Genomic DNA, 13,054 nt, shown 5'->3' with positions numbered 1-13,054 from the left:
TTTTTAGTTTTAACATGATAGCAAAAGAAGGCTTTTGTATACCTGTCAATAATAATAACTTTATCTTCATTAGCTTTGCTAGAAGTCAATAGCAATGAACTGAAGTTCAATTTATCTTTAATTTTTTCAAGTCCAATCCTTTCAAACAACTTCCAGTCAAACCACTTGCGGTCAATGTTGAACTGAATGAATTCAAATTCCTTTGTCAGCATGTAAATATACATATGTAGTTATCCAAAATAGTTGTCACGTATGTGTGAGTACGCAAAGTGAGATGAGACTCCATATTTTCAATAGTTGGCGTTGCCCAGTATTTAAATTGGTTTGCATAGTTACGAACCAGAATGAACTTATCGTTAGCTTCGAGAAGTGATCCTTCATAGCCGTGATCTGGAATGACCAAATCATTTCCATTTCCATTTCCATTTCCATTTCCTTTCAACCAGTTGGTAGGGACAATATATTGCTCCTCACTGAAATTTGCAAAGAAAAAATGATTTAAAATAATTATTCAAGAATACAAATAATGCTCATACAATTTGAAATTACTTTGCACCTGAATAACTGAAAATGACTCTAATCATTAGAGTCCCATGCAATGCAAAGAAATGCAAATGCTGTAAAGTACCCATTTAAACAATTTATTAATACATTGATTTATAATTAATATGATACTTTCATTACCTAAATCTTAAGCGCTGCCACTTTCTGAGAGGCATCATTGCTAGATGGAGACTGGGAAATACAAATTGCTTTAGCCGGGTACTTTACAGTATAATTGTAGTACAATTGAATTTTGACGTTTGATAATGAAAATAACAATTAAGGAATCGATTACTTGCCTTTTCTGATCGTCAAAAATGAGTTTATTCATTTTAAGATAATACGATTTAAAATTCTTGAAACTTGTATGCATACGATATCTTTTCTGCTTCCAATCGATTCGGATCATTTTCCTTCCAGAATCAAAGAATATATCAGAGATATGTTCATCATGGATAGGATGCAAAGGCAAAGATTTATCTGATTGAATTACTTGATTAACCAATAACATAAAATTTTTGTCAAGTACTTTGACTTGCAAATCTGTATCGTCCAATTTTTCAATAGCAATAAAATAGTTCTGTTTAGTTCGATCAATACTGCAATTACAACCAGATGCTTCACGAGAACATAATTTCGGCTTAAAGTTAGCAGATTTAACGTATTTATTTTCCTTCAATTGAGCCAAATCTTTATCTTCTAAATGACACCATCGAATAGAGTTCAACAATCCTTTAAGATATGATTTTCTAGGATCTTTCTTGAATTCGACCCATCTGATGATTGCATCGAAAACTTGCACTTCTGAATAAATCATTAGATTCAAGGCACAAATATATTCAATCGTCTCAATTGGATAATCCAACCAAACAGATGTGTTCACTATTTTTGTGAAATAGCGGCAAATGAAAGCATCAAGTTTACCAGAATCGATCAACTTAGATGTGGAGGTCACTTGAGGTATAACAACAGGCAAATGTTCAATTGAAAAGTTATCATGGAAATGTTTTGAACATTGATCTTTCAAATGATTGTCCATCCCAAAATAGTCAGCAATAGTGCACAAATTTATCACACAATCCATCTCGATGAATATATAACCGTGTTCAATCCAATGGAAGATCAATTTCAAGGCTTGTTCATCAAAATCCAGTTCAACTTTGTTTTCCTTTGATTCCAAACATTCATGGCTCAACATCTTTCCAAAATAAGGCACTTTACGAATTAGTTTTTTACTAATACGATATTGCGATGATCGATTAAGAACTGTAAGTTTATCATCATTTTTTAAACTATCCATGTTAAACACACGTATTAATTCAATGGTGAAGTGTACGAATAACTTAGACGGAACAATTAGATAGACACTAAAGAATTAGTGAAGCTTCAAATAGCTTAAGCGTTAAAGAAACTTGGAGACAATTTTAGAGATAAGGTTTGCAGATGGTAAACTAACAAGACTAACTCGTCTGATTGGAGCTTAGAGTAGGTTGTTTCCGGAGCCAGCCATTTGAGCCAATCAGTGAAAGCTTTCATTTCACGTCATTTCCAGTCAAAAGACCGGTTTATCGTCTGATTTATTCACTTGCTGAAATAACCAAAAGTATTATACCGGTTAAACAGAGTAAAACTTGAGTTAAAAGTATCGATTTGACCCAATGTCAACCGTTTAGGTTGCATCAATTATGTTAGGTTCTATTCAATAAACTCTACTGCCCAATCAGTTTGTGAAAGATTCAGCATAATAAACAATTTGTAATGAATCGCATTTATTCGAGTTTTTACACAGAATTGTAAATTTTCTTGAAATAAAGCTAAATAAATTAAAAGGTTTGAGTATAACAGATGATTAGTGCTGAGCGATTTTATCGATATTTTCTGGCTGTAGCAAACATCGAAATTCTTTAATCTTTCTAAATCCCCTTTTAGCTAGGAGGCCACAGCATTATTCGCATAAACAGAGCAAAAACAAAAAATAAAAAAAGACAAGAATCAAGGCTAAAGGCGTTAGACTAAGAGAGACCCTACTGTAGTCGCCCAGCACTACAGATGATTCAATCTCGTACACTGAACTTACAAATATTTTCTGATTGCATAAACGCAATCTCTTGTTAATTAATTAAAAATTTTGAAATCGTTCTTTGAAGTTAACTTTTCTCTTTGCTAGAAACTCATAACAGTTTAATTGTTAACTTGTTTAACATGATTTGTAAAATGATAACTCTTCTTCTCAAGATAATTGCTTTCTTAATTAACGTGGGTGAGATTGAAACCTTGCAAACAACCATTAGTTAATCTTATGCAGTTATTTAAACTTAAAAACTTGTAATTCGATTCTCTCTATTAATTGGCTTTTGAGTAATAGTTGAATAATGAAGGAATACACTGGTAGCTGCAGTTAACGCAACAAATGGGTCAATTTTTACCATAGTCGCCATCTATTAGATCATACAATTATCTTCAAGGTCGAGCATTAATTACATTGTAAAGTCTCTAAAACAATAAAATACCAAAGATGGCGACACCTAAAAATTGCGTTAACTGAAACCCCAATTTGTTGCGTTAAGTGCAGCTACCAGTGTAGATGGAAACAAGAAGAGGGTTCACAAGTGTTTATATTGAGTTAAAACGTTAGCCTCTTCTTAATCTCACGTTTCTTTGTTCGATTCAGAATCAATTCAATCACATTTCAAGTATCAACAAAATCTCAAATTTAGCAAGACTCTAAGCTGAATTTGTCAGTTATTCAAATTCGTAAAATTTAGCGAAAAACTCACGGAGTATCAGAATAATTTAGAGAAGCGGATTAAGGTCGTAATTTTTCGCAGTCACTCGTATATATAGTGATATAATCACTCGTCAGTTATCTTAATATTCCAAGGCCTAATTTTGTTTTGGACAACCTAATATTAATAATATTCTTGATTAGTAAAATTGAAACAACAGGCTTTTCCGAGGATCCATCGATAAAAAAAACTCGATCAGAATGCTCTACACTTGAAGTTGCAAACAAATTTTCGTATTTGAATTCATATTCTTCATCCAATTTTGGAAGCTCAATCTTATTGAAATGTTTTTGGCGAACATCGAACTTCAATTTTATTATCTGAATGAGCAAATTTCTTAATTTGTAAGAAAAAGAAAAATTTAGGTGACTTTTGATTGAAAAGTCTAATTAGGACATTGTACTCAGTATATGGGTATTTGTGATAGCGAAAAAACCAATTTTTGAATCAAGTTTATAGCTCAAGCAAGTTCTATTGTATTTAAAGATAAAAAAGCTGAAGTGAAAGAAAACAGCTTTTTGGAATCCTCAGGAGAATAGCAATTAATCAGACGACCGATTGAGCTCCAGTCTGAAGTGTTGACATTGAAACAAATGAAATCCTTAGAGGCTTTATCAACCAAAATAACTCGATCATCATTAGCCTGGCTTGAAGTTAGAATCAGATTTTTGAATTCCCACTTCTTATTCAATGATTTATATCGATAATCTAACTTAAGTTCTTTATCGCTGTTAAAAACTTTCAACTTGATGAATGTAAGATCAGACGACAGCAGATAAATATCATTGTTTAAAACAGTCACAAGGAAAGAATGTTCGTCAAATTTTTCAAAACTTTCTGGGTTCGGTCGTAAAAACCAACGAAGATATCCTTCTTCCATGCTAATCAAACTAAACTTTTGATTATCGTCGAAAAATGAACACCCGTTCCCAGTTTTCGAAAGGCGCAAGTAGTGCTCAGCACTCCTAAAATTCACAAAAAATAAGATGAATTAGTTTATTAAATAAAGAGATGAAATCATGAAATCATGAGTATTGATAATTCTCATGTTTTAGTATAAAAATATAAGCTAAGGCACAGCTATTCAGGCTGAATTATTTTCATTTCTAATGCCAACAATAATTATGAGCTATTAAATTATTACGTCATCATCACTTACTCTTGAGATTTTTCAATGATACATCTATCAAATATTTCAATATAATAATCCGAGGGATCAAACAACCGATACTTATTTTGAATCCAGTCTATTCGAATTATTTGTCTTCCGGAATCCAAAAGAACATCTGAAATATGTTCATCATGAAGAAGGCGTGAAGTAATTGAGTCATCTAATTGGATGACTCTATTGACCAGTTGAAGGAAATCATGGTCAAGAACTTTGATCCGCAAATCTGTACCATCTAGTTCTTCAATCATGAAGAAATAGTTTTGCTTGGTTCGGTTGAAGGTACAATCACAATTAACCTTTCGAGGAGAACAAAATATTGGCTCAAAGCCTGAAGATTTAAACAATTCATTTTCTTTTATTTTAGATAAATCTTGCTCGTTTAAATGGCACCATCGGACTAACTTTAATAATCTTTCAAAGTAACACTTTCTAGAATCAATCGCCTTACGGATCCAATAACTGATTGAATCGAAAACTTGATATTCTGAATAAATCATCAGGTCCAAAGCACAGATATATTCAATTGTTTCAATAGGAAATTCCAACCAAAAAATTTTCCTATCCCAATATCTGTTACCCTTATCAATGTATAGGTTTGTTATCTTCAAGAAATGGCGACAGATGAAAGCATTAAGTTCACCGGAGTTTATACATTTAGATGTTGTAGTCACTTGAGGTATTATAACAGGCAGATTTTCAATGGTAAACTTATCATGGAAGTATTTTAAACACTCATCCGAGACCCACTCCATTCCTAAATAATCCGTCATGGTACACAGATTTATTACGTTATCCATCTTGATAAATGAATAGTCGCAATCTAGCCCATCCAGAATTAATTTGAAAGTCTTTTCATCGAGATCCAGTATAACTTTGTTTTCTTTTGATTCCAACACATCATGGCTCAACATACTTTCAAAATAAGGTATTTTACGAATTAATTTTTTACTAATACGATGTTCCATGGATCGATTAACTATTGTAAGTTGGTCATCAGCTTCTAATGAAACCATTTTTGACGCACAATGTAGATTCCAAAAGATGTTTAAAATAACTGGCACAGAGGGGAAGTCAGTTAATCACTAAAGAGAAAGTTTATCAGATGATTTGTTTGGTGAAGGCACAAATTATAATTTTAATATCTCTCAATAGTGAGACATATGACTAATTATGAGTAAAGCTCATTTACTATTAGATGGCTTGTAAGAATTTTTCGGCAAAATAAATGTGAGCCAATCACATCAATCGATTATATTCGATTTTTAACCGATTTTCTGGTATTGTAGATTTGCATCGATTTAAAACATCGATGACATTCGATATTTTCAATCTGAAAAAATTGTTTCAATTCCTAAATCAAGAAATTTCATTCTCTCTATTTCATTTCAATTTCCGACATTGAATAATCCCATTTTTCGTGAACTCTATGGTGATGTAATCAATAAATTAACCAATTTTTCGACATCTCGGGGCTTTTTATGATATCACTTCAACAAAAGCGATATTTAAATCAACAATTGAATTTATTTTGGCATATATGAATACAGTAGATTTACAAACTTTCGATATCTTTACCGAACAGAGTTCAGGTTATGTTTCGCGCAATTACTGATGATGTCTAGCGGTAGAAAAGCTGGGGTCAACGTGTTCAACTTATTAGATTCCCTTAAACTATAACCACAACTTCTGACAGAATTAGAAGATGAATAAGGATCAATAAACAAACCACCGATTAAACTCCATTCTTGATTAGTAATATTGAAACAAAAGGCTTTTTCCATGGATTCATCGATCAATAAAACTCGATCAGCATGATCTACACTTGAAGTTAAAAACAAACTTTCGTATTTCGATTCATATCCTTCATCCAATTTTGGAAGCTCAAGCTCCTGAAGTGTTTGTGGCGAACATTGAACATGCCAAAATCAAGATTATTTGTCAGGATGAAGATGTATTACTGGACAGCACATTGAAAATTGTCAAAAACCCGTTCTATGGGAATTTAATGTTGAATCGCATTTTGATTTTCTTAATAAGTTTATAATTAATTAATCGTAATAATTAGAAACACAGAATTTTACCAGTAGATAATATGGGATTTCAGCTTCGAATTGATGTCGATTTCTTCAAAATTCATGATTATTCATTATAAAAAATTTGTCTTTAAATTCGATTGTTGGAAAATCGAAAAAAAGTGGATCCACTTAAACCACAATTTAATTGTGTTAATCAATTTTTTCAATTATGAAAATAGTTTTAAATTAAAGCTAAGATATTGGTAAATTGTTGATATAAATACCAAAATTATTCAATAAATTCAAAGATGTAAAATAACCATTTGAATTAGTGGGATTTTTTAGTCAAATTACTTTTTTGGTTACCTAATAATTAAAATAGTATTTGCATCTAATTTCGCTGTAACAAAGAAAAATTTTTAACTAAGGCAATGATTTATAACAAGATAGTTTAATTTTAATCAATCTGATTGTAATTGAAACAAAATGGGTTTGCATAAAGGAAGTAAAAACAAAAGTTTAGTACACAATGAGCCGTTCGCATTCGTAGTATGAATAATTATGTAAAAAACGTTAATTCTTCGAATTTTCATTATCAAATGATTGCTCATAGTAGCCATCGATATAAAAGTCGTGGTTATATTTAACAGCTTATTAGTTGAACCTTGGACAACTGGAAATTTATGGTTACAATCAATGATTGGCCCCATTGAACTCCATTGTCGAGTGTTAACGTCGAAACAAAAGGCATCCTTGTGGATCCTTATGTCTATTAAAACCACTCTATCATCATTAGCTTTTCTAGAAGCTATAAGTAAATTCTCGAAGCGCAGTCTATTGTTAAACCTTTCAAGTTCGATAACTGTTTTCTCGTGTGTATGAATGTTGTAATTGATGGTACCGAAATATGACAATAAGTAAAAATTAGTGTCCAAAATAGTTGTGTGGAAATATTTTGGTTTCTCCGTTTTAAAATATCTCGCAATTAGTTCAGCATTTGCTGGTCAGCATCCAGGTGACATAAAATTATCGCAAATCAACATAAAATTGTCCCTAGCTTCGAAAAGTAAAACTCCAAATTCAAGAAATTTATCAGCAAATTTTGGATCCGAAATATCCTTTTTCAAAAGGAAATTTCAAATAGAAAATGAAGCAAGATGTGTTCAATTAGATAAAGTAATAACATGAATTAATAACTGAATCACAAAAAGGCTCGATAGTAATAACAATAAACGTAAATGTTTTAAGAGTGAGATGGTTTCATGATATGACAATCAAATGGGGTAAAATATGAGGTTTCAAACAGTTACTTACAAGTTTTTCTCTTGAATGCAATTATAGATTTTCATGAAATAGGTTTTGTATTGTGATCGATCAAGCAAACGATATTCATTGCGTTTCCGATCAATTCGAACTCCTTCCTTACCATAATTAAAAGTGATATCAGAAACATATTCATCATGAAGAACTCCAATAACCATACTATTATTTAATTTGACGACTTGCTCAATCAATGAATAAAAATTATTGTCAGATATTATGATTCGCAAACTTGTGGCATTCAATTGGTAAATCTCAATGAAATGCTCTTGCCTAGTTCGATTGCAATTAAGATCACAATCCCGTTTTAAGAAAGAGCATAATTTGGAAGGTTGATAATTTAGAGATTGAACCTGCTCCTTCATTCTAGGTAAATCTTTATCTTCCAAATGGCACCACCGAATCAACTTTAGCAATATTTCCAGATGTCACTTTCTAGAATCCACCTTTGCTTTGATCCATTTCATGATTGCATTAATTACTTGGTATTTTGAATGAATCATTAGATCCAAAGAATACATATATTCAATTGTTACAATCGGATAATCCAACCAAATAGTTGTGTTTACTATCTTCAAGAAATAACGACAGATGAAAGCATTGAGGTGACTCGAGGTTACCAATTTATAATACTAGATACTAGTAATAGATACTAGATAATAGTAGATACGGTAAGGGTATACAAAACCCCGTGAGCTGACTTTTTCTATTCTCAAGTCTCAGCTAGCTGAGTCGATATTCCCGCTGATGATGATAATCGGCCTAAATTTAACTAATTATGAATTCAATTTTACAGATTATTGTAGTCCTGACTATGTTTAGTTAGTTTGTGTTGGATTAAATTCAATTTGGTTGTATTAACTCATGTCAGCCATGAAAGCTAATGCCTCAATTTAAGCTAGTTATGACTTGAAAATAGAAGGTGTTAATACAACCAAATTGAATTTAATCCAACACAAACTAACTAAACATAGTCAGGACTACAATAATCTGTAAAATTGAATTCATAATTAGTTAAATTTAGGCCGATTATCATCATCAGCGGGAATATCGACTCAGCTAGCTGAGACTTGAGAATAGAAAAAGTCAGCTCACGGGGTTTTGTATACCCTTACCGTAGATACTTGAGTCACTTGAGGTCACAATAGGAAGATGTTCAATTGAAAAATTATCATTGAGATAGTTGATACAATCTTGTATCAAATGATCTTTTATCCCAAAATAGTCAATCATGTTGCACAGATTTATTACATAATCCATCTCGATGAATATATTACCCAGTTCAAGCCAATCGGGGAACGATTTTAAAGCCATTGAATCAAAATTCAGTAAAACTTTGTTTTCCTTTGATTCCTTCAAATCCAGGCTCAACATCTTTTCAAAATAAGGTACTTTTCGAATTAGTTGTTTACTAATTTTATGTACCATCGTTCGATTAACTATCGAAAGCTGACCATCAGTCTCTAGTAAATCCATATTGTACAAAAAATTGAGCTAAAGACGAAACGTCAAATTTTCTTGAGATACAACTTTGAAGGGTTAGTTTTCACGGGTTAAACAGCAAACTTACAAATATAAAACACTTGTTAGAGAAAACCAGATTTTAAATCTGCTTGTATTAGCACACAAATTGTTGGATTAGAAAATGTTAGTTTTAATAAATTCTGAGAAGAGGCCATTCTTTCTGACATCCTCCTTATTATGCTTCAACCTCTAATTGAATTTAAACTTTTTTTCTCATGTAATAAGATAATGAAACTCATAGCAATTTGATTCCCTGGAATGTGTAACAGAATAATACATGATAAATGATATCTCTGCAAACTAATTGATTCCCAAACAAAAGCGGTTGAGATTGTTAAAAATTGACAATTGGATTTCAACCTCAGAAAAATATCATTAGTACATTTTGATGCAGCTATGTTACATTTATTTGTTAGGATAATTAAATTGACATAACGAATTTGTGAGAAGCTTATCCTAGAAGATTCTTGGAATTTGATTTCCATTGTTGATTGACTTTAAGCAATACAAATGTAATTGAATCCTTTTATTTGCAAAGGATTGTAAACAGAGAAATTGTTAAATGTAAACAGCGTGATGAAGGGCTAACGATACACGGTGAGAAAACAAGCGATAATTGTTTCTTTGATTAAAAATGGCTGTGACTATTGAAGATTGATAATTGGTTTTCAAACTAACAGTAAATCTGATACATTACAATATTTCCCCGAGTTTTTTATTTTTTTACATTGCATCTAGGTCAACTACAAGGGTAACCACGAATTTTCCGATTAAAATAGTGGGGAGAAGGTCAATGAGGCTAAAAAGGGGTACATCAAGTTGTTTAACTGTTTAGTTTTCTATTGTAGTTCACCTAGATAGCTAATCAAATTTCATATCAAATTCGTGAGAAGCTAATCCTAGAAAAACTTGTGATTTTATTTTCATTCTTAATTGGCTTTAATTGTTGAATAATTTCATCTACAAGCTGCAAGTACCTGCTGATTGTATATTAAATCAATAAAAGAAATGCTTGGATCAAATTCGGTAAGATAACAAGTTAACATTCATATCAACTCACAACTCAGTCAATGAATAATTGTGTCAAATGGCATTATTTTATTGCGTTGAGACCACGTTCCAAGCAAAGGTTGATTGAGCCCGTTGATACAAACCCAAAGGTAAAAGTTTTAAGAGTTTTATATTCCTCTCGACCATCCGAAGATTTACTTTCACAATCAATGATTCGACCGATTGATTTCCATTCTCGAGTGCTGACATTGAAACAGACAACATCTCTGGTGGTCTTGTCAACAAAAATAACTCTATCATCATTAACTTGCTTGGATGTTAGGAAACAATTACTAAAATTCAACTTATTTTGGAGTCTTTTAAATTCAATTCTTTCGCACTCGAGCTCTCGGTCAATATTAAACTGAAAGAATGCGCCAGAATCCGTCAGCATGTAAATATTGTTATCCAAAACAGTTGCCAGGTATGTGTGTCCGGTGGAATCTAAGTTATCAATATCTGCTATAGTTGGAGACTCCCAACATCTAAACATGCCAGATTGATTGCGAACAAGAATGAACTTTATGCATGCTTCGAGAAGTGAAAGTTCATACCATTTGTGCCTGATTGGATCCCATTTTTCAAAGGCCACAAGATAAGATTTCCCACTAAAAGAACAAAAAACTAACACCATAAGTACTCTTCATTAACTGAAATAACTTGGTGCGAGGCGTGGACCTTCTTAATGACAATATTCATCAACACATATGTTTGTGAATTTATTTTATGTCCAAATAATAGCGTGCACCGCAGAAGTAACTGAATGATAATAGATTAAATGCAAAAGGATTAATCTAGGGAAAAGATTGCTTACCATTTAGAGCTTTTATAAATACAATTATGAACTTTTTGATAATGCGATTTATAATCCATATAACGATATTTATTGTGCTTCCAGTCGATACGAATCATTTTCCTTCCAGAATCAAAGAATATATCAGAGATATGTTCATCATGGAGAAGGTGCAAAGGCAATGATTTATCTGATTTAATAACTTGCTTAATCAACGGGAAAAAATTACCGTCAAGTACTTTGGCTCGCAAATTTTGGTCACTCAATTCTTCAATAACGACAAAACAACCTTGTTTAGTTCGGTCGATACTACAATTACGATTAAGTTGTAGCTCTAACAATTGTAAGTTTGAATCTTTAACGAATCTATTTTCCTTTACTTTGATCAAATCTTTATCTTCCATAAAGCACCATCGAATAGACTTCAGCAATTCTATAAGATATGAATTTCTAGAATCAGCTTTGAAAGTTAACCATCTCATGATCGCATCGAATACTTGGTATTCTGAGTGAACCATAAGATCCAAAACACAAATATATCCAATTGTTTCAATCGGATAACGCAACCAAACAGGTGTCTCCACAATTTTCAAAAAATAGCGACAGATGAAGGCATTGAGAGCACCGGAATTTACCAACTTAGATGTTGAAGTCACTTGAGGTATAATAACGGGTAGATGCTCAATTGAAAAATTTTCATGAAAGTATGAGACGAAATTATTCATCAAACGATCACTTATCCCGAAATAGTCAGCCATGATACTCATATTTATTACACAATCCATCTCGATTAAGATAAATCCGAGTTTAATCCAATCGAGGATTGATTTCAGAGCCTTTTCATCGAAATCCAGTTCAACTTTGTTTTCCTTTGATTCCAAGTATTCATGGCTTAACATTCTTTCAAAATAAGGTATTCTACGAATCAGTTTTTTACTTATACGATGTTCCATGGATCGATTAATTATTATAAGTTGGTCATCAGTTTCTAGAGAGTCCATATTGACACACTTTAAATTCAGAAGTAATATGCTGAAACTTATACTAGAATATCAATAGGAGAGTATTGGACGTGGAATGTTCTTTCGTATAAACCTACGAATAGAGATGTTTTCAATTTTTACTTAATAAGAGCAATTTTTCAAGCTCCAACACTCATGAATCAGGAGTGAACGCAAAAGATATAATAACTGCCACCCATCCAATTAGTGAACACTGTTTGCAGCCTTTGGCGCCCTCTGAATTTGTCAAGCTAACTGACTTACCGTTTGAGTTAGAGCTACAGATGATTTGATCAATCATCGATTGAACCAATTAAATCATTTAGTTATTATTTTCGATTACGATTTTTAAAGAACAGACTAAGTCATATAGTTAATCGATTTTCAAATTAATGACTTCTGGCCAAGTTTTACCCATTTTCTGGACATTTTTTGGTCGTTTTTTGTTTTTTATGATTTATCAACAATTTCAACCAGTTTTTTTCTGGTGAATCAGATGTAAAAAATGATTTCTTTTACAGATCTCAATATACACTTGTTAGGTCAATTAAATAATGAAAATTGATTCAACAACTTCAATAGTCTATTAATTGTTAAGATTTATGAGGACTTTTATAGGTAATCATAATAGAAACTGGTGGATATTTAAGCAAAAATCAAATCAAAATGAAAGACTGAAAATTAATAACTTCATTAGAGGTATCACAAATATTATCAATATTAATACGAGAAATTTGAACAATTTCGACTTTTGTTTTGGCTAATTTGAATCAGAAATCAAAACAAATGATTTTTCGAAGCTAAAACTTGGATGTAGTAAAATAGTGACTACTACTACCAGGTACTATCCA

At 31.8% G+C, this 13,054-nt stretch overlaps 2 protein-coding genes across 2 annotated transcripts; both read right to left on the bottom strand.

Moving 5' to 3' along the window:
- Positions 1-3,616: 3,616 nt before the first annotated feature.
- On the bottom strand, positions 3,617-5,657 carry LOC149093199 (uncharacterized). The gene is made up of 2 exons (XM_089269779.1): positions 4,489-5,657; positions 3,617-4,294 (listed from the first exon to the last, which is right to left on the bottom strand). The coding sequence occupies exons 1-2, from the start codon at positions 5,511-5,513 to the stop codon at positions 3,790-3,792; spliced, it is 1,530 nt and encodes a 509-aa protein (XP_089125905.1). The 5' UTR covers positions 5,514-5,657; the 3' UTR covers positions 3,617-3,789.
- A 4,640-nt stretch (positions 5,658-10,297) lies between these two features.
- On the bottom strand, positions 10,298-12,309 carry LOC149093198 (uncharacterized). Its single transcript, XM_089269850.1, has 2 exons — positions 11,224-12,309; positions 10,298-11,017 (listed from the first exon to the last, which is right to left on the bottom strand). Exons 1-2 carry the CDS (start codon positions 12,201-12,203, stop codon positions 10,453-10,455), a joined length of 1,545 nt encoding a protein of 514 aa, XP_089125976.1. The 5' UTR covers positions 12,204-12,309; the 3' UTR covers positions 10,298-10,452.
- Positions 12,310-13,054: the final 745 nt, after the last annotated feature.

Source organism: Tetranychus urticae, chromosome 3, assembly GCF_039701765.1.
Source record: "Tetranychus urticae isolate SD_2017Ah chromosome 3, NJAU_TeUrti_SD_1.0, whole genome shotgun sequence".
NCBI classification, from domain to species: domain Eukaryota; kingdom Metazoa; phylum Arthropoda; class Arachnida; order Trombidiformes; family Tetranychidae; genus Tetranychus; species Tetranychus urticae.
Note: the sequence above shows the minus strand (reverse complement) of the source record. Positions and strands in the feature narration are given on the sequence as shown.

Coding starts and splice junctions, on each gene's coding strand:
- LOC149093199 (XM_089269779.1), bottom strand. CDS start 5,513: ATGGTTTCATTAGAAGCTGATGACCAACTTACAATAGTTAATCGATCC. Junction 4,295..4,488: donor ATCATTGAAAAATCTCAAGA/GTAAGTGATGAT, acceptor TGTGAATTTTAG/GAGTGCTGAGCACTACTTGC.
- LOC149093198 (XM_089269850.1), bottom strand. CDS start 12,203: ATGGACTCTCTAGAAACTGATGACCAACTTATAATAATTAATCGATCC. Junction 11,018..11,223: donor ATTTATAAAAGCTCTAAATG/GTAAGCAATCTT, acceptor TTGTTCTTTTAG/TGGGAAATCTTATCTTGTGG.